Genomic DNA, 19,201 nt, shown 5'->3' with positions numbered 1-19,201 from the left:
TATAACACCGGGGCCACGCTTCCTACCATCCGGGACCTCTACACCAGGCGGTGTCAGAGGTAGGCCCTAAAAATAGTCAAAGACGCCAGCTACCCTAGTCATAGACTGTTCTCTCTGCTACCGAACGGCAAGCGGTACCGGAGCACCAAGTCTAGGTCAAAAGGTCTTCTTAACAGCTTCTACCCCCAAGCCATTAGACTTCTGAACTGCAAATCAAAGGGCTACCCAGACCCCTCTTTTACGCAGCTGCTACTCTCTGTTTATTATCTATGCATGGTCACTTTAACTCTACCTACATGTACATATTACCTCAATTACCTTGACTAACCGGTGCCCCCGCACATTGACTCTGTACTTGTACCCCCTGTATATAGCCTCACTATTGTTATTTTACTGCTGCTCTTTATTATTTTCACTTTTTCTACTTATCTATTTTTTACTTAACACATTTTTATTCTTAACTTCTTAAAGCATTGTTGGTTAAGGGCTTGTAAGTAAGCATTTCACTGTAAGGTCTACACCTGTTGTATACGGTGCATGTGACAAATACAATTTGATTTGAACTGAAAGCCTCAGAAGACACTAGGGAAAACACAGTGCAATATCCAGGTCTTACACTATAGTTGCCAGGCTTCTTGTGCAGGAGAGAAGGGATGGATCCTACCCCCCCCCCCCCCCCCCCCCATCCCCAGAGAGAAACCCAGAGAGAGGTCATCACCTCCTGCCCAAACAGGAAGGGAGATCAAATGAGGATCATGTTTCTGCACGGCAGAGTGGAGGAGAGGGCAGCCGCCAGGCTAGGGAGTCTGACCTACGCTTTCCATTGTCTCAGACCAGACACACACATACATCTGCCTGGCTACTTACTGGAGCCTCACTCTCGGGAAGAGGGATATGGAGGAACACCACTGAACCTTAGCAAAGAATTAAAAAGTGGGGCAAGTGGATAAGGAGAACTGCTTTCATATTGCTAGCCTCCTCTCAGTTGAGAGCCCTTGTAGCTACAGAACCCATAGGGGTGTGATCCTGTGTCAGCACCAGCCACACAGAGTTAGACATAATTCAGATGTGAATGGAAGTGATCTGATATAATTAAGATCAGTTGGTTTCTTTAGGGTGGTTTATAATAGCGCAGCATAAATATTTATTCCTGGAGGCTGGCGAGGAGGATAAAAATGGGAGTCATAGGTGGACCTCACCAAACACTGAGAATTCAGGCTCACCGCTCCCTGCCAATACCCAGAGGACTCCGGGCGAGACTGCTATTTTCTTCCTGCAGTAGATATAAAATACATTAAATAAATGTATTGTCTTTAAGTGTTTAATTTTTCCTAATAAATGACTGACAGCTGGGTCTGGGGCTCTTTTGTAGACTCTTTGTATTTTCCCAGAGGGCAGCAATCTGAATGAGGAGAGGAGAGTGGAGAGCATATCTAATTGCTTTCATATTCTGTATTATTGGTTGACTGAAATAACGCCTTTAACCCCCGGACGGCCCAGCTGACCACTGACTGGCTCGATGACTGACTCACTGACTAACTGACTGCCACGGGGGCAACGCCTTTAACCCCCGGACAGCCCAGCGGACCAATGACTGACTAGATGACTGACTCACTGACTAGCTGACTGACTTACTGACTAACTAACTGATTGGCTGGCTGGCTGACTGACTCACTGACTAACTGACGTGCTGGGTGACTGACTCACTGACTAACTCATTGACTGGCTGGCTGGCTGGCTGGCTGACTCACTGACTAACTAGCTGGCTGACTGACTCATTGGCTAACTGACTGGCTAGCTTGCTGACTGACTCACTGGCTAACTGACTGGCTGGCTGGGTGAATGACTCACTGGATAAGTCACTGGCTGGCTGGCTAACTGGCTGGCTGGCTAACTGGCTGACTGACTCACTGGCTGGCTGACTGACTCACTGGCTAACTGACTGGCTGGCTGAGTGACTGACTGACTCACTGGCTAATTCACTGGCTAACTGGCTAGTTAAATGGCTGGCTCACTGGCTAACTGGCTGGCTGGCTACCTGGCTAACTGGCTGGCTACCTGGCTGGCTAACTGGCTGGCTAACTGGGAGGACCATGCCAATGAGCACTGAGCTCCTGATACCAGCCATGTGGTAAAGTTTCTCCTGTGAGTGTTGCTCCTTTATTGCATTTCCATCCAGCTTTCATATCATCTGTAAACGTTTCAGACAGATAGACTTGCTTTGGCTGAAATGAAGACGCTGACACCTCTGACATAGGATACTGTAAGTAGAGCATGTTCATGGCAGGGGGAAATGGGGGAGTGATGACATGCCTGTTATGGCATGACACGATGCCTGGGAACAAGGAAAAGGTGCTTCAGAGAGTCTGAGATCCTGAATCTACCCTGAAACACCTCTGATGGATGATGGTGGAAAGTGTTCTTACAGGATAAGACAGAATGTACAATGAGTATCATACTACATACTACAGGATGCCTCTATGTATGCCTGATGTTACGTGAGTTGCTTAGAAAAAAGTGAAATAACCTGTGTCTCACCAGTCAGGTCTCTCCCCAGCTTCCTCATGTCCTTTGTGAGGTCTTCAAACTTGACCTGAGCGGCCAAGAAGAAATCCTGTGGCTCAGGCAGTGGGAATATACTCTTGTCTGTTCCTGCGTGCTGCAAACCAACAGACAACCCACCAATGACAAAACATCAGGAAACAACAGAAGAATTTATCTTTTAGTCCATCCTGGGATATTTGTTCCCTTCATCTGAAATACTGTACCTCGTCAAAATTGCGCAGATAGTATGCAACTACGTAATCCACCAGACTGATACGATTGTCCTAAAGATACAAAGGGTCAGACAAAAGAAGCCAGTACAACTTCTCAGTAACATACTGTAGATTAATATAATGTAATATGGCTGTGTGTGTGGTGAATGTACCCTGCTCTTGACGTCCTTCAGTTTGGGCAGGATCTCCAGGCCAAAGCCATCAGCCTGACCCCGTGTCCTGTTGCCTCCATTCATGTAGTTCCCAAAGGCTAGGACCAGCCCCATCACATCCTTCACACTTCTACAGTCCAGCAGATCCTGACACACACACACACACACACACACACACACACACACACACACACACACACACACACACACACACACACACACACACACACACACACACACACACACACACACACACACACACACACACACACACACACACACACACACACACACACAGGGTCAGCATGATAAAAGCTCATACACTGACAAATCAATAAGATTGCAGTCATGTCTTACTTTGCTCACGGTGGAGACTATTTCTACTTTGCGGTGGATGGAAGATATGCAGTCAAGGAATACAGACTGGAATATGATGCAGTGGGACCGGCCAGAGAAGTCTGGAATCTGGGAGAGTTCATACAAGAACCTGCACAAGAGGAAATAATGTGTTATGACAAAATTAAACAAAATGTCCAACAGGAAGAACTATTTTTAATCCTTGGCTGCGCTGCTTCCACACACACACGGCTGAGTCAGTATGGCTTTTAACTAGCAGCTGATAGTCATGAGTCTTTCTGCTCTAATAGTTTGATAGGTCCAAGGTCAACTAAAGGAGGACCGGAGCACTGATTGGTCAAACGTAGTGTCAGGCCGACTCATGTAAACAGGGACATGTCTGTAATTTCCTGTGGGATTAGGCTGCTGATGGATCAGACACTGAGTGGGTATGAACATGGCCCTCAGCCCCATAGTGACAAGTCATTAACAGGCCAGCTATGTTTAACCCCCATGGGAGGGACGTCGCGCTGAGGGCCAGCAGCCGTCGATCTCTGCCATTCACTCTGAGACACACACACACACATATGCACGTGTATGTACACCCACACACACACATACACACATAAGCCCATTCCCTCAGTATGGGAGACATGAAGGTTGCAAAACAGACCAGGAACAAATATTTACTGTCTGAGGAAGACTAAGGAGCTTGGTTTATTTACTGCTTGAAATGATAAATAAACACAAAAGTGATGCCACCTTTTCTAAGTGATGTTTATATAAAATATCTTCCTATAATGGTTTGGCTGTAAAGAACCATCAACGTGATGAGTGAGCTCAGGCTGTCAAAGACCAAAGTGTTTCATAATCAAACTGTTTGTCTCTGTCTGTACACATTAAAAACCACATGATGTGTTTCTAAAAAATCTCTAAGACAAAACCAAAGTACCCTCTGAAATTGACATGGTGAATTCACTGGAGGGGATGGTTTTCTGTGTGTATGAGCATCTAGTTCTCTGACTCCAGTAGAAGTCAGGGTCCAGTGTTCTACTGCCCTCTCCCTGAACCCTTGGATGCTGGAGAAGCACTCTTACTGTTCAGGCTTGTCCAGTAGCTTCACCTCGTCCTCCTTGGACGTCTCATAGTGTGTTCTTATCTTCTCCAGCTCGTCATTCGTGGCCCTCTGTGATAACACACACAAACAAAACAGGTGAGTAGACAACAATACAGCTGTAGCAATGAATGATATAGACAGTCATTACAAAACAAGAGGTAGAATAGCAATAGATAAACGTTGCGTGTGACATCCTTGAGAAATGAGCTGTAGACTAGCATATGTTATAGAGCCCTGGTGTAGTGTCAGTGGTGTAAAGTTCTTAAGTAAAACTACTTTAAAATACTACTTAAGTCGTTTTTGTTGGGGTATCTGTACTTTACTATTTATATTTTTGACAACTTTTACTCCACTACATTCCTAAAGAAAATAATGTACTTTTTACTCCATACATTTTCCTTGACACCCAAAGTACTTGTTACATTTTGAATGCTTAACAGGACAGGAAAATGGCCCAATTCATGCACTTATTAAGAGAACATCCCTGGTCATCCCTACTGCCTCTGATTTGGCACACTCACTAAACACAAATGCTTCATTTGTAAATGATGTCTGAGTGTTGGAGTATGCTTTTTTCTTTTACTTAAGTATGGCAATTGGGTATTTTTCCACCACTGTGTAGTGTTAACAAAAGCATACTGAGTGAGAAAAACACTTAAAAAGGAGTTTAGATTCTCACATTTCTCTCATGCTATTGAATGACTTTACAGCACACTTTGGAATACTCACATTTTCATATAAAGCCTCGATGGTCTCCAAGTCCACCACAGAGTTATCTACACTCAAAACAGCTGGAACAATAAATTCATTTATTAGAGACAATCTCTTATAAAGATGGAATATGTTGGGCAGGCATGCTGTTTAAATTCCCTGCTGCCTGGGTTTGGTGCCCAGGCCTGTAATCCTGTGAGGGAGATTAAATTCATATAGACATGCTATGTACAAAACTATACTTTACAGAAATAATACCCATGTCTATTATTTGTTAACTCATTTCAACATTAAACATCTTTTGAGATCTGAAATGTCTGACAAACTTAGATTTTGTAGTGAACTATCACTTTAAAGTGACTGAACGAGAGTATTAGGGAGTGGTGGGTATTGGGGCGTGTGGTCAGGCAGGCCAGGGCAGTCGTTGTGTCAGAGCAGAGCCCAGGGCTCACCCCACACAGGAGCTTTCCTCTCAGGCCAGGGGTCACAGGAGAGAGCCTGTAACTGCTTAACCCCAGGACCTGCAGCCAGAACTACCACAGTCTCCAGTAATGATCTCTAAAGTGGGGCCACAGAGAGAGAGGAGGGGAGAGAGTAGAGAGAAGAGAGAGCGAGAGAGGAGGCTCCACACTTAGATAAAAAGGTGCTATCTAGAACCTAAAAGGGTTCTTCGGCTATCCCCATAGGAGAACCCTTTGAATAACCCTTTATGGTTCCAGGAAGAACCATTTTGGTTCCAGGTAGAACCCTTTTGAGTTCCATCTAAAACCTTTTGCACAGAGGGTTCTACATGGAACCAAAAAGAGTTCTACCTTGAACCAAAAATGGTTCTCCTATGGGGGCAGCCAAATAACTTATTTGGAACCCTTTTTTCTCAGAGTGTAGAGGAGAGAGAGAGAGAGAGATAACAATAACCGTTTATCAGAAGGGGTGAAAGTAAGCTGGAACGGTCCAGTACGGATAACCGGCCAAAAAAATAGTAGGGGTACTCCGTACCGGTAAAACATGAGCCTATCACAATAGTTAAAACATAGATTCCAAGAAAACTGTAGGCTATTACACTATTTATCATGACCGCATGTCAGTCATATTTGTCAGTCATTTTTAGCTGCAACATCGAGCGCATCCTGACCGGTTGCATCACTGCCTGGTACGGCAATTGCTCGGCCTCTGACCGCAAGGCACTTCAGAGGGTAGTGTGTACGGCCCAGTACATCACTGGGGCAAAGCTGCCTGCCATCCAGGACCTCTACACAAGGCGGTGTCAGAGGAAGGCCCTAAAAATTGTCAAAGACCCCAGCAACCCCAGTCATAGACTGTTCTATCTACTACCGCATGGCAAGCGGTACCGGAGTGCCAAGTCTAGGACAAAAAGGCTTCTCAACAGTTTTTACCCTCAAGCCATAAGACTCCTGAACAGGTAACCAAATGGTTACCCGGACTATTTGCATTGTGTGCCCCCCAACCCCTCTTTTACACTGCTGCTACTCTCTGTTTATCTTATATGCATAGTCACTTTAACTATACATTCATGTACATACTACCTCAATTGGCCCGGCCAACCAGTGCTCCCGCACATTGACTAACCGGGCTATCTGCATTGTGTCCCGCCACCCACGAACCCCTCTTTTACACTACTGATACTCTCTGTTCATCATATATGTATAGTCACTTTAACCATACCTACATGTACATACTACCTCAATAAGCCTGACTAACTGGTGTCTGTATATAGCCTTGCTACTCTTAATTTCAAATGTCTTTTTACTGTTGTTTTATTTCTCTACTTACTTACACACACACACCACACACACACACACACACACACACACACACACACACACACACCTTTTTCACACTATTGGTTAGAGCCTGTAAGTAAGCATTTCACTGTAAGGTTGTATTCGGCGCACGTGACAAATAAACTTTGATTTGATATGAAAGATAGACAGTGAAATCTTGCTAAGGCAGAGATGAGTGGGTGAGAACGAGATGCGCGGGGACAGCAGTGTACACATAAATTCAGCTTACAAGACTTGTTTAGGCCGAATGATGACAATCACTGAATGTCATTCATAATACTTTTTGGTGTTTTGTATGTGATGTCTCTTTGCATTTATCAAATGGCCCTGTATGGATGCCGGAATTATTTTAGAGTGGAGTAGCCTAATAGTTGGAATAGTAACTGGATGTAGGCCTCACACATAGCCTAGCCTATTATAATATGAACTCCTGCAGAATGAAGTGTTCCTCGTAGTAAAATGATAGGCCAAATGTAAATTTTGTCTCGGGAACAGGAGTGGAGAAATATGATTTCTTTCTTTCAGCATCTTGAGAGAATGCAAATGTACAGTTAGGGACCTGTTGTTTATCCTAATGTGCAATTTATTTCAGCGACTTAAAAGCTGACAATATTTCATTTTCATCCACATACAATATGCATCCAAGACAAACTGAAATACTACCAGAAACATGATGGATCTTTTCCCCAGCTATTCATTTCCTTAAAACTGGCCAAACTTCCTTAAAACCGGGCAAACTTCCTTAAAACCAGCCTAACTGGCCAAACTTCCTTAAAACCAGCCTAACTGGCCAAACTTCCTTAAAACCAGCCTAACTGGCCTAACTTCCTTAAAACCGGCCAAACTTCCTTAAAACTGACCAAACTTCCTTAAAACCGGACAAACTTCCTTAAAACCGGACAAACTTCCTTAAGTAATTTGGAACCTCCCTGGTCCCTAAACGTCCTCGTTTTGAAATGTCATAAAACTACTTCCATACTTCCATTAATTTGTATGGGTTACCTTCAGACAAATCCTGTGACACTTGTGGGGGGTCACAGAACAAAACGGAGTACATCATTGTGTTCGTAAGATTGTCATCCTTCCATTGTTAGTAGGCTAACCTCTTCAGACACTACAGACATTTTCGGAAGAATATCGATTTTCGGGATGTGTCCTGGTCTGACAAACAGCGCTGTAGCTTAGCCACAGATGCGGAAAGCCCACATAGACGGACGTGGTGGATTGAGATGCAGCCCATGAAAAAAACGGACAGATTTTGAGGGGATTCTTTTATCATGTTGATTGCCGCACAAGTGTAAAAGTCAATGTAAAAAGACAAATCTTTCCTATTAGGCCCATAGAGACCCTATTAAATAAAAAATTATTCTATATGTAATTCTGTGATTAGGCCCATGAAAATGACAAAGTGCGTTCACGTACCAGGAAGACATTTGATCTACTTTCACCCCTGCTTAACAGCAGTGCGAGAGAGAAAGAAAGTAAGAGAGGGAGAGCTCTGCTCAGTGTCTCAGAAAGAGGAGTCACAGCTTTATGGCTGGGTACAGGTCAGGGAGGAGAGAGGGAAGGAGGGGGCAGACTGGGAGGGATGGCTCCTGGTCTCAATGGCGATATGGATCTGAGTGCTGTTAGCTGTCGACTGCAGAGCAACGCCTGCACTCAGATCAGCCCAGAACAGACCCAGTGTGAGTGGAAACAAGCCCCTCTCTACACCACTGTGGCTGTGTCATGTCTCACAGTCGCATGACTAGCAAAGAACCACCAGGGAAGTCGAGCCAAAAGCACATGACTGTACTGTATACAGCGACACCCCTGGAGTCATTAAGACATGTCAACTTCTATCTCCACACAGTGCCTCCAAAATAAGAAGAAATAGTTCTGCATCCCAGAATCCAAGCATTCTTCCAATGATGTCCACAGCTTCCCCAAGCCCCTACGACCAGCTGAGGCAGCAGGGCAGCCCAAAATGATGGATCAAAGTGGAGAGTATGCTGGATAGCAGGCTGGAGCTGGAGGGCCATTTCCTACCTCTTAATAGAGTGGATTACTTAAGGCCCGCCATGCACCCGTCAATCACACACCAAAGGGGGGCCGCAGCGCAGTGCAGCACAGTGCTCTGAGCCAAAGGAGGCCAGGCCCGGATATCTCTCCACACCGTGAGATCAAAGGAACCCTGTCGCCACCTCACTCCCTTTCCCTTCACTTCACACCCATCGCTCAGGGTGTGTGTGGTGTGCCTTGAACTGCGGTGGCCCAGGAGGTCCCCCAGTCAGGCTCAAGCCCTCCGTTGGCCCCCACTCTTCCCTCTCCCTGCCCTGGGCCACCAAACCCCTGCCTCCCCTCACTCCCAAGTGGCTGTAATTACATGACATGTCCCATGTCCTTTTAATTTGCCAACAAAGGGCAGGCAAGCAGGCGAGGCTAGGGACCAGGGCCCTTAGAACTGCTTATTAAGCTGCTCTGCTGCATTGTCAGATTCAAATTGTCCATTTCACCTACACCTCCCATTAAGGCTGTAGGAAGCAGGCTCACGCTGGGAGAGAGCAGACTCTTTTATTGGGGGTTCTTTACCTTGACACTGACAGAGGGAGAAGGAGAGAGAAAAAAATATCACAACCAAAAATGGCAGCTTGGCCCAATGTGTTGTTTGGTTTGCATTGGGCAAGCGTTTTTATGTGGCGGTGCTGTGTCTGCTGACTGCGAAGGTGGATTTATACACACTCAGATCATTAGCAGGGTGTCGCTCCCATTAGGCGGTGGAAACCGTCACTGGCAACAATAAACAAATCTGCCAGGCTGGCCGCATGCTCAGACTGCCAGGCGCTCCACTCCCAGTCCCAGTCCCAGTATCAACCCAGTGCACCCGGGCTGTCACCAACGGCCCTAACCCATGCACGCCTAAGCGCTGCCTCAGACATTCCCCGCCCCATTCACATACATAAACATGTGCAGTCAAATACACATACACAACCAAATACTCCACTCCTCTTTAGTGCAAGAAGGAAAATATTGATGTGATTTTGACCAGTGCATGAACGATTGAATCTGGCGAGACAGAATTGCAAAAATGGCTAATTTCATTCCAATGCTGTTCACTCACAACATGATGTACTAGTCTGGGAAACTGGGGGCACTAGTCTGGAAAACTTGGAAATCTTCCACATTCGACATGAAACACAACTTCATCTATAAAAGTGGAACTATTCACACATTAGGGTCTGTCAAGAGGCAGGAAACAATTTGCAGCGGGCTTCAACATTTCTTCTTTCTAAAATAACTACTTTCATCATTTTTATGGCATTTAAGCATATTTTCTAATCAGGTGAAAATAGGATTGTAACTGAAGTTTATCACTATTTAATTGAAAAAATGACTGTTGGACGGAGAGGAAATGACAGGTTGTCAGTAATATAGACAATATCCTCCAGTAATAACGCACCAAACAGCGTGGTTTTAACACAGTTAAGGAATTCCTATTTGTATGCGCTCACCTTTCTGAATGTCCTTCATTTCAAGGTGTAGACTTGAGATGAGGATGCCGACTGCTTGGGAACGTTTCCCATCCAGCAGCTTGATAATCTGCAGAAAAGACATAAACATCATATTTTAATCACAGTGATTACATTGAAGAGTGAGAATTCCATTGGATTACACATCCTCTATTTGATCACCATTACCATGTGACTGAAGTGGCACAGTTTATACAGTTGATAAGATGCAGAACAGCAGTTATTCTTAAATTCAACTAATAAGATTTATTTTACTAGAATACTAGCATATGATATAATATGATATATTCAGATGAAACAGGGACACAGGTTAACATCATCCACAGTCTTTTTCCCAGAGAGGCCAGAAGAAAGTATCAGTTAGTCACTTCCCAGAGCAAGACCACTTGAAGATAGATTGACTCTGGGAGGGGAGAGAAGGAGTGCTCTAGAGAGGAGCCATTCTAACATCTCTGTGGAGCGTCTGGATTGACCCTTAAGCCACACTAATCTACACAGTGTCATAATCCTTCACGGTCCATGATAACAGGCTGAGAGACAGTGAGGATAGAAACCCACACGCCACAGACAACAGGATTTATCGAATGACATCACTAACAATACAGAGCACAGAGTATAGAGAAAAAGTCCCTCGTTAAAAGTGCATGATATAGTCGGAAACATAAAGCCACAGGAAAGTAAAAAAGTAAACCATAAAAGGACATCTTTTCAGTCTGGAAGAGCAGTTTTTTATTTTTATAACAAACTATAAACTATAAATTCACAGGATTTGTATTTGTGCCTACACATGGTCACAATTACTTATTACTGAATTACCCATTAAGCTAGAAACAGTTTTGGCAAGGTAAAGCCCAGCTCTAAAACTTAATGTCTCAGCCTTCTTCATTAGGAAGCACTGGCCGTTATTACTGCATCTTAGCTACTGGGCCATCCAGTGGGAACCAAGGAGCAGAAGCCTTAGAAGTGAGTATTGCATTACAGAAGGTAAGATGCATACTGCTTCCACGTCATTACTATTATCACTGAGGATCTCCCTGTATGGGGACATGAGAGGGGAAGCTGGCAGAGTGAGAGGCCTTCCCAACACCTTTAATGAACTGCACTGTTCGGCCCACACTAAAACCTTCCCAGGAACCCTGGCCACTCGCTGTGGCCCCAGAAGCACCAATTAGCCTGACTAGTTCACTTACTGAGAAATTACAACTGATCTGGAGGAACAAGCCTGGATGCTTACTCTCAAGCACATAAGGAAGGAACGTTCTGATGCTGATGCTGAGAGCTCTGTTAGAAACCCATGATGAATATAACAGCTACATCCAGTGGACACTGGGAGAACTACCCACCAGTCCAAGTCAAGGTGAAGTCCTTCCAGCAGACCAAAAAAACACTTGAAATATAGAGGAGACATTGGTTTGACACTGAAAGGAAGATTAAAATAACAAAAGGAAGAGGGAGTGCTTTGAGCAGTAGCAGGTGGCTGGTGTTGGGGAGAGGGCACCAGGTTCATCAGAGAGCTGATAGTTTACACAGCCATGGCTGAGGCGGCAGGCAGCTATACAGGTGGCTGGTGTTGGGGAGAGGGCACCAGGTTCATCAGAGAGCTGATAGTTTACACAGCCATGGCTGAGGCGGCAGGCAGCTATACAGGTGGCTGGTGTTGGGGAGAGGGCACCAGGTTCATCAGAGAGCTGATAGTTTACACAGCTATGGCTGAGGCGGCAGGCAGCTATACAGGTGACTAGGAGCCAACCCTGTCAGAGTTCACCCACCCTGGAGATACGTTACAATAATACATGGATCAAGAGAACACATCAATAACACCCTCCACTGAATGATCAACATCCCCACACAACGTTCTGCAAATCTTACAACCACTCTCCCACTCAACACTCAAAATACGCCTTTAATAAACCCCAGTGTGAACGATTATGTCATCCCTAAAGACGTTAGGTCTGAACAAATTAAAGCCACTATTTGTTTTACAGAGATCCATGGGTGGTGGGAATTGCTGTGCAATGTTTACGCAGGCTGTATTACTGGTGTAAACGCAGGGCAGGGGGGCAGTGGGTGGGAGTGGGGGGCTGTCAGGGTTTCCTCATCTCCTTAACGCAGCGCAGCACCCGGATCCTGTAGCTCATTATCCTCACACCCAATATGCAGCGCCACGCGCATCCTCTCCTTTCCACTTCAAATGCCCCTACAGGTGTCATCTCATCTCCTCCAGCCCCACATGGCTACAATTACCCCCAGTCTGGTCTGGTGTGGACTGTGGAGGCTGACAGAGAGCTCATTCCCCTGCATGTCATCTCTGCTGCTTTGATATGATAATCAGTGGCGGGAAAGAAAAAGGCCTCCAGAGAAAACAGCAGCTTTCAGTTGTATTGAACACATGATACAGATTAGCACTCCCATGTACAGACTCACCCCTCTACCATTCCCTTACCGCCCCAACTTCCACTTAGGGTCCTGTATGTAGAGTTGTGCATTAGGAGGGATGGGAGAAAAATGGCTAATCTCCATAATGCACATACACACTCCATTCATTCCCCCCCATCACACCCCCGACTAGGCCCACAGGTGTTATCTGATCTGGCAATACTTTCTAAATAAGTTACAAGTGCGTCAGGCATGTATAGGTGTTCTGTCATCACACACACCACTGTGTGCCCTACGGCGAACATGCTTACTACAGTGAAAACCATCATGTGTGCAGAGTGTAGCTGCTCTTCATAAAGTTGATGGAGACGACTACAGGGCAGAGATTGAATTACTTGTCTCTGTGTCGTGTAGAGCCGTATCGGTGTGGTGGTGAGGCCAGGACAGGACTATTGGCTTGTCAAATCTCCTCGGGGGAAGATATTGCAGAGTAAGGCAAGACAGCGCTCTTGATTGACCCCATGTCTCCACAGGCCCTGTCTGGCTCTGTCTGTTAGCTAGCTGGATGACAGTCTGCTCCCCCCACCACCTCTATCCAGCTCCCCTCATTCCAGACCCCCTCTCCTTCTCCCTTCCCTTCCCTCCCCCCTCTCCATCCTCATCTCCTCCGCCTTTCCACTCTCCTCTACACTCTCCTCTCTTCCCCATTCTCCATCCCCCTCTCCCCCCTCCTTTGTCTAGTCAGAGCCAGTACTTCTGGGAACCTATCAACAGACGATGATTCAGAGAGTTTGAACGTTGGAAGATAAACTTTTAGGGATAAAAGATGAAGCAGTAAACAAGTTACTTTTGTTTAGCTGACCCTTCTAAATGTGTTCGAGTGCCAAGGGGCTGTAGCCAACCCTTTCCACAGTTGTGGTAGTGTCTCCAAGTAATCATAGCTGAACACAGGCTGCTGTCTCTGGCCTGAGTATAGTACGGCCCCTAGTACAGCTCACTGCTCATGGATATCTATACCACATACTGTATCTACTATCTCAAATAAGAAAAGTATTCCCATTTCTAATGGGTTATGTGCATTTGTGCCCACACAGCTCAGGCCAATGCTCAGGCCCCATGTTGTTGTCAAGTCCAATGCTGCAACTCTGCACTCCTGCAGCCGTGTGTGTCAGCATTCCCACTAACCCCATGGCACTGAATGTGGCGTCCAAGCAGTTAAAAATCGTCCACTAGCCCAGACTGTCCCCTTCCCAATCCATACACATTGTCATCAATCTGTCAAGGCTCCAGTCCACTGTAGAGGCCTCAGTGTGGGTGTATCCATCCAGTCTGGTCACTCTGAACCCACAAACATTTGATCCAACTCAGATAGCCACAGAGAGACTCCAGGGTGGCTTAAGTTAGCGATTAAGGCGTTGGGCCAGTAAACTAAAGGTCGCTGGTTCAAATCCACGAGCCGACTAGGTGAAACATCTGGCATTGTGCCTTTGAGCAAGGCACTTCACAGCTATCAATTCTAGGAAGAGAACATTATCGTAATGTTCCCCTAATGTTTGAGTGTCCTGTTTTCCGATTGTTAGGGGAACATTCGATCTATGATAGCAAAAACCTTCTGAAAACCTTTCTAGCATGTTTTGGCGTATGTTTGGTGGAACGTTGGTGGAATATTCTCCTAACCCACAGAAAACTGGACACATGAATGTTCTTGCAATGTTCCCATGAAACGTGTCTAGAACACTAATATATTACATTCTGAGAACATGGCAACCATGTTCTGTGTACAGTACCAGTCAAAAGTTTGGACACACCTACTCATTCAAGGGTTTTTCTATATTTTTACTATTTTCTACATTGTAGAATAATAGTGAAGACATCAAAACTATGAAATAACACATATGAAATCATGTAGTAACCAAAAAAGTGTTAAACAAATCAAAATATATTTTTGATTCTTCAAAGTAGCCACCGTTTGCCTTGATGACAGCTTTGCACACACTTGGCATTCTCTCAACCAGATTCATGAGGAATTTTCCAACAGTCTTGAAGGGGTTCCCAGATATGCTGAGCACTTGTTGGCTTCTTTTCCTTCACTTTGCGGTCCAACTCATTCCAAACCATCTCAATTGGGTTGAGGTCGGGTGATTGCGGAGGTCAGGTCATCTGATGCAGCACCATCACTCTCCTTCTTAGTCAAATAACCCTTACACAGCCTGGAGGTGTGTTTTGGGTCATTGTCCTGTTGAAAAACAAATGATAGTGCCACTAAGCGCAAACCAGATCGCATGGCATATCGATGCAGAATGTTGTGGTAGCCATGATGGTTAAGTGTGCCTTGAATTCTAAATAAATCATGGACAGTGTCACCAGCAAAGCACCCCCACACCACCACACCTCCTCCTCCATGCTTCACGGTGGGAACCACACATGCTGAGATCATCCGTTCACCTACTCTGCATCTCACAAAGACATGCGGTTGGAAACAAAAATCTCAAATTTGGACTCATCAGACCAAAGGGCAGATTTCCACCGGTCTAATGTCCATTGCTCGTGTTTCTTGCCCCAAGCAAGTCTCTTCTTATTATTGGTGTCTTTTAGTAGTGGTTTCTTTGCAGCATTTCGACCATGAAGGCCTGATTCACGCAGTCTCCTCTGAACAGTTGATGTTGAGATGTGTCTGTTACTTTTATTTGGGCTGCAATCTGAGGTGCAGTTAATTCTAATCAACATATCCTCTGCAGGTAACTCTGGGTCTTCCTTTCCTGTAGTGGTCCTCATGAGAGACAGTTTCATCATAGAGCTTAATGGTTTTTGCAACTGCACTTGAAGAAACTTTAAAAGTTCTTGAAATTTTCCGGATTGACTGACCTTCATGTCTTAAAGTAATGATGGACTGTCGTTTCTCTTAGCTTATTTTAGCTGTTCTTGCCATAATATGGACTTGGTCTTTTACCAAATAGGGCTATCTTCTGTATACCATCCCTACCTTGTCACAACACAACTGATTGGCTCAAACGCATTAATAAGGAAAGAAATTCCATAAATTAACTTTTAACAAGGCACACCTGTTTATTGAAATGCATCCCAGGTGACTACCTCATGAAGCTGGTTGAGAGAACGCCAAGAGTGTGCAAAGCTGTCATCAAGGCAACTTTGAAGAATCTCAAATCTCAAATATATTTTGATTTGTTTAATACTTTTTTGGTTACTACATGATTCCATATGTGTTATTTCATAGTTTTGATGTCTTCACTATTATTCTACAATGTAGAAAATAGTAAAAATAAAGAAAAACCCTTGAATGAGTAGGTGTGTCCAAACTTTTGACTGGTAATGTATGTGTGGTGGGACATTAATGGAATATTCTCCTAACCCACAGAAAATTTGCCACATTAATGTTTTTGCCACATTGCATGAATTGTGTCTATAACATTAATATCTTAGTTCTGAGAACATGGTAACCACATTCTGGATAAGTTCTATTTGACATTAAGGGAAGGGTCTCTTGCAAACATTCCTTGCACATCACAGGAACATTCTTATGAAAACGTTAGTTAATGACCTAATGAGACCCTTAAGGGAATGCTCTCTAAAGTTGTGGGAAGTTTGTTGTTAGCTGGGTTGGCTCTAACTGCTCCTGTAAATCATTCTGGATTGTAAATCAGTCCTGCCAACTGTCTTCTGTCTCATTGACCCTGCCTGCAGGACTGGCTGGCCCCTAAGTCAGCTTCCTAGCTCACATTGATATCTGACCAAGCTGCATTAGCACAGGAAAACATTAGTAATTGTGCATGTTCTATAATTTCTCTCAAACAATAACTATGACCAGGTTCAGTAGGAAAATAACTATCAAACTTAGTTGAAAGTACAATCCAAAGAACATTCCAAGCCATGGCATAGAACAGTTTAGTCTGCAGCTGATTGTGAAGTGTAAGCAGAAGGTCTTCGAAAGGTGGATTCTACTCAGCTCTGCTTCCATTCACAGAGCCAGAGAGAGGAGAAGAGAACTGAACTCACTGCCACCTGATAGCTTACTTTGACCTAGCACAAGAGCTGGCTACACCAATCACCAGGAATTGGACAGTTGGGAGTAAGAGGAGAAAAGGGAGGGGAGCGGTTTACTCCTTGCACACTTTGTGTTCTTTCTAGATTAGACTCCATGTAAGGCTGGGATCCTTACTTGGGCTAATTCAGCAGAGCTCTTAAAGGAATGTTCCAGAGGTAAGTGGTCTAGGGTTGGAGAATACGGGATAATCTGCTGACACCATTGTACTCATTTAGCAGATGCTCTTAAAGGAATGTTCCAGAGGTAAGTGGTCTAGGGTTGGAGAATACGGGATAATCTGCTGACACCATTGTACTCATTCAGCAGAGCTCTTAAAGGAATGTTCCAGAGGTAAGTGGTCTAGGGTTGGAGAATACGGGATAATCTGCTGACACCATTGTACTCATTTAGCAGATGCTCTTAAAGGAATGTTCCAGAGGTAAGTGGTCTAGGGTTGGAGAATACGGGATAATCTGCTGACACCATTGTACTCATTCAGCAGAGCTCTTAAAGGAATGTTCCAGAGGTAAGTGGTCTAGGGTTGGAGAATACGGGATAATCTGCTGACACCATTGTACTCATTTAGCAGATGCTCTTAAAGGAATGTTCCAGAGGTAAGTGGTCTAGGGTTGGAGAATACGGGATAATCTGCTGACACCATTGTACTCATTTAGCAGATGCTCTTAAAGGAATGTTCCAGAGGTAAGTGGTCTAGGGTTGGAGAATACGGGATAATCTGCTGACACCATTGTACTCATTTAGCAGATGCTCTTAAAGGAATGTTCCAGAGGTAAGTGGTCTAGGGTTGGAGAATACGGGATAATCTGCTGACACCATTGTACTCATTTAGCAGATGCTCTTAAAGGAATGTTCCAGAGGTAAGTGGTCTAGGGTTGGAGAATACGGGATAATCTGCTGACACCATTGTACTCATTTAGCAGATGCTCTTACTGGAGTAACAGTAATAATGTCCTCAAAAATGTGTTCATGTCAATATTTTCTTTCTGACTACCTAATCTCAATCATTCCTAATATTGACGAGGAAACTCTAGTAAAGGAAATATGAATTTAAATGTGCCACTAACGCCCTCGTGTGGTAGCAATTAAACACCATTACAATGACAAAGCATTTTCTTTAGAGAAGACAGGTGTCTGAGAATTACAAAGTGCCATGCCAAATATAGTGTGTCATCGTTACTGATAACAGCTTTAGAGTTACAGCATATGGGTCCCTGCATGGAAAGTCCAATAGCACTCATCACTTTCCAAGCCCAAGATATTTAAGATGCTCCTCCTGAGAGAGGAAAAACAGTAGGAGCCAACACAATATAATAGCAGCAGCATGGGGGAGAGAAGAGAATGTATGAGTTAAACCAACCTTCTTAGTCTTGGCCTTCTTCTCATAGGTGTCTGAAAGGGGCTTCTTCTTTGGCTGCAGAGTGGCCTTGGAGAACAGGTCCTCAAACTCCTTGGTGTCTACGATGTCTGGCTCCTCCAGAGAACCCCACAGTGTATTATTACTGGAAACAAGAGACAGGCTTTTAGTCTGGGGCTGGGGGAGAGATACCCTTCTATATGCTGAGGAGCACCGCAATTCAACATAAAACCCTCTTTAGTGACAGTGTTACTGTGATGAAAGAAGAGTGTGTTACAGAGGTGACTTCTTGGGAAAAGTAGAATAGCTAGTGGACTGCTCAGTACAAATTGTCCTGTGACAGAGATAAACAGATATGAAGCAGTTTATTTGATGTTTACTCGGGCTGTCCAGTGTTTACTTCCATCTTTTGATTTATAGCAGACGTTTGCTGGAGTGAGAATTTGAAGAATGCATTTCCACTTTTTAATAAAGTGACATTTATGACTGAGGCTTCTGAAAATCATGTGAGTTAAGTGTCCCTGAGTTTGAGATGTGAGATTTCAGCACTAACGGAGCATTTCAAATAAACTACCAGGAAGATAGGAGGTATTCTGTTTCCTCTGTTGCTGGGTAACGCTGAAAGCAAACAGAGAGGGAGTCTGAAGATGTCTCTGTACAGGAGTCTTCCAGAGTTCAGCCCTGCTCTGCTACCATTACTTTCCATTCCTCTTTTAACTCACAGAAGACAACTACCCCTTGGGTCAGACAGTGCAGTGGCCTTAGACTCGGCATGATACGTGATCCAGCCTCCTAGTCTCTGATAATGCAGGGAGAGGAAGATGAAGTCAGCCATAACTCAGTCTGTTTATAGCCCAGGTCAGGCAGCTTCACAGGCAGCAGGTTTATTGAGACAGGTTCATCAGGACCCACCCACGTGAGCAGAGTTACTGTATGTACACTGAGTATACCAAACATTAGGAACACCTTCCTAATATTGAGATGCACCCCTCTTTTTGCCCTCA

At 44.6% G+C, this 19,201-nt stretch overlaps 1 protein-coding gene across 2 annotated transcripts in view; it reads right to left on the bottom strand.

Moving 5' to 3' along the window:
* The window catches only part of LOC139553626 (formin-like), an 88,255-nt gene that overhangs the window by 27,138 nt on the left and 41,916 nt on the right, over positions 1-19,201 (bottom strand). For both annotated transcript variants that reach the window (XM_071366166.1, XM_071366165.1), the window contains 8 exons: positions 18,201-18,342; positions 10,387-10,474; positions 5,112-5,173; positions 4,363-4,451; positions 3,287-3,416; positions 2,930-3,076; positions 2,769-2,828; positions 2,539-2,659 (listed from right to left, as the gene is read on the bottom strand). In XM_071366166.1, coding sequence (XP_071222267.1) covers positions 2,539-2,659; positions 2,769-2,828; positions 2,930-3,076; positions 3,287-3,416; positions 4,363-4,451; positions 5,112-5,173; positions 10,387-10,474; positions 18,201-18,342 — 839 coding nt within the window. The remainder of the gene's footprint in view (positions 1-2,538; positions 2,660-2,768; positions 2,829-2,929; positions 3,077-3,286; positions 3,417-4,362; positions 4,452-5,111; positions 5,174-10,386; positions 10,475-18,200; positions 18,343-19,201) is intronic.

Source organism: Salvelinus alpinus, chromosome 25, assembly GCF_045679555.1.
Source record: "Salvelinus alpinus chromosome 25, SLU_Salpinus.1, whole genome shotgun sequence".
In the NCBI taxonomy this organism is placed as follows: domain Eukaryota; kingdom Metazoa; phylum Chordata; class Actinopteri; order Salmoniformes; family Salmonidae; genus Salvelinus; species Salvelinus alpinus.
This window is presented reverse-complemented; position numbering and strand designations above follow the sequence as displayed.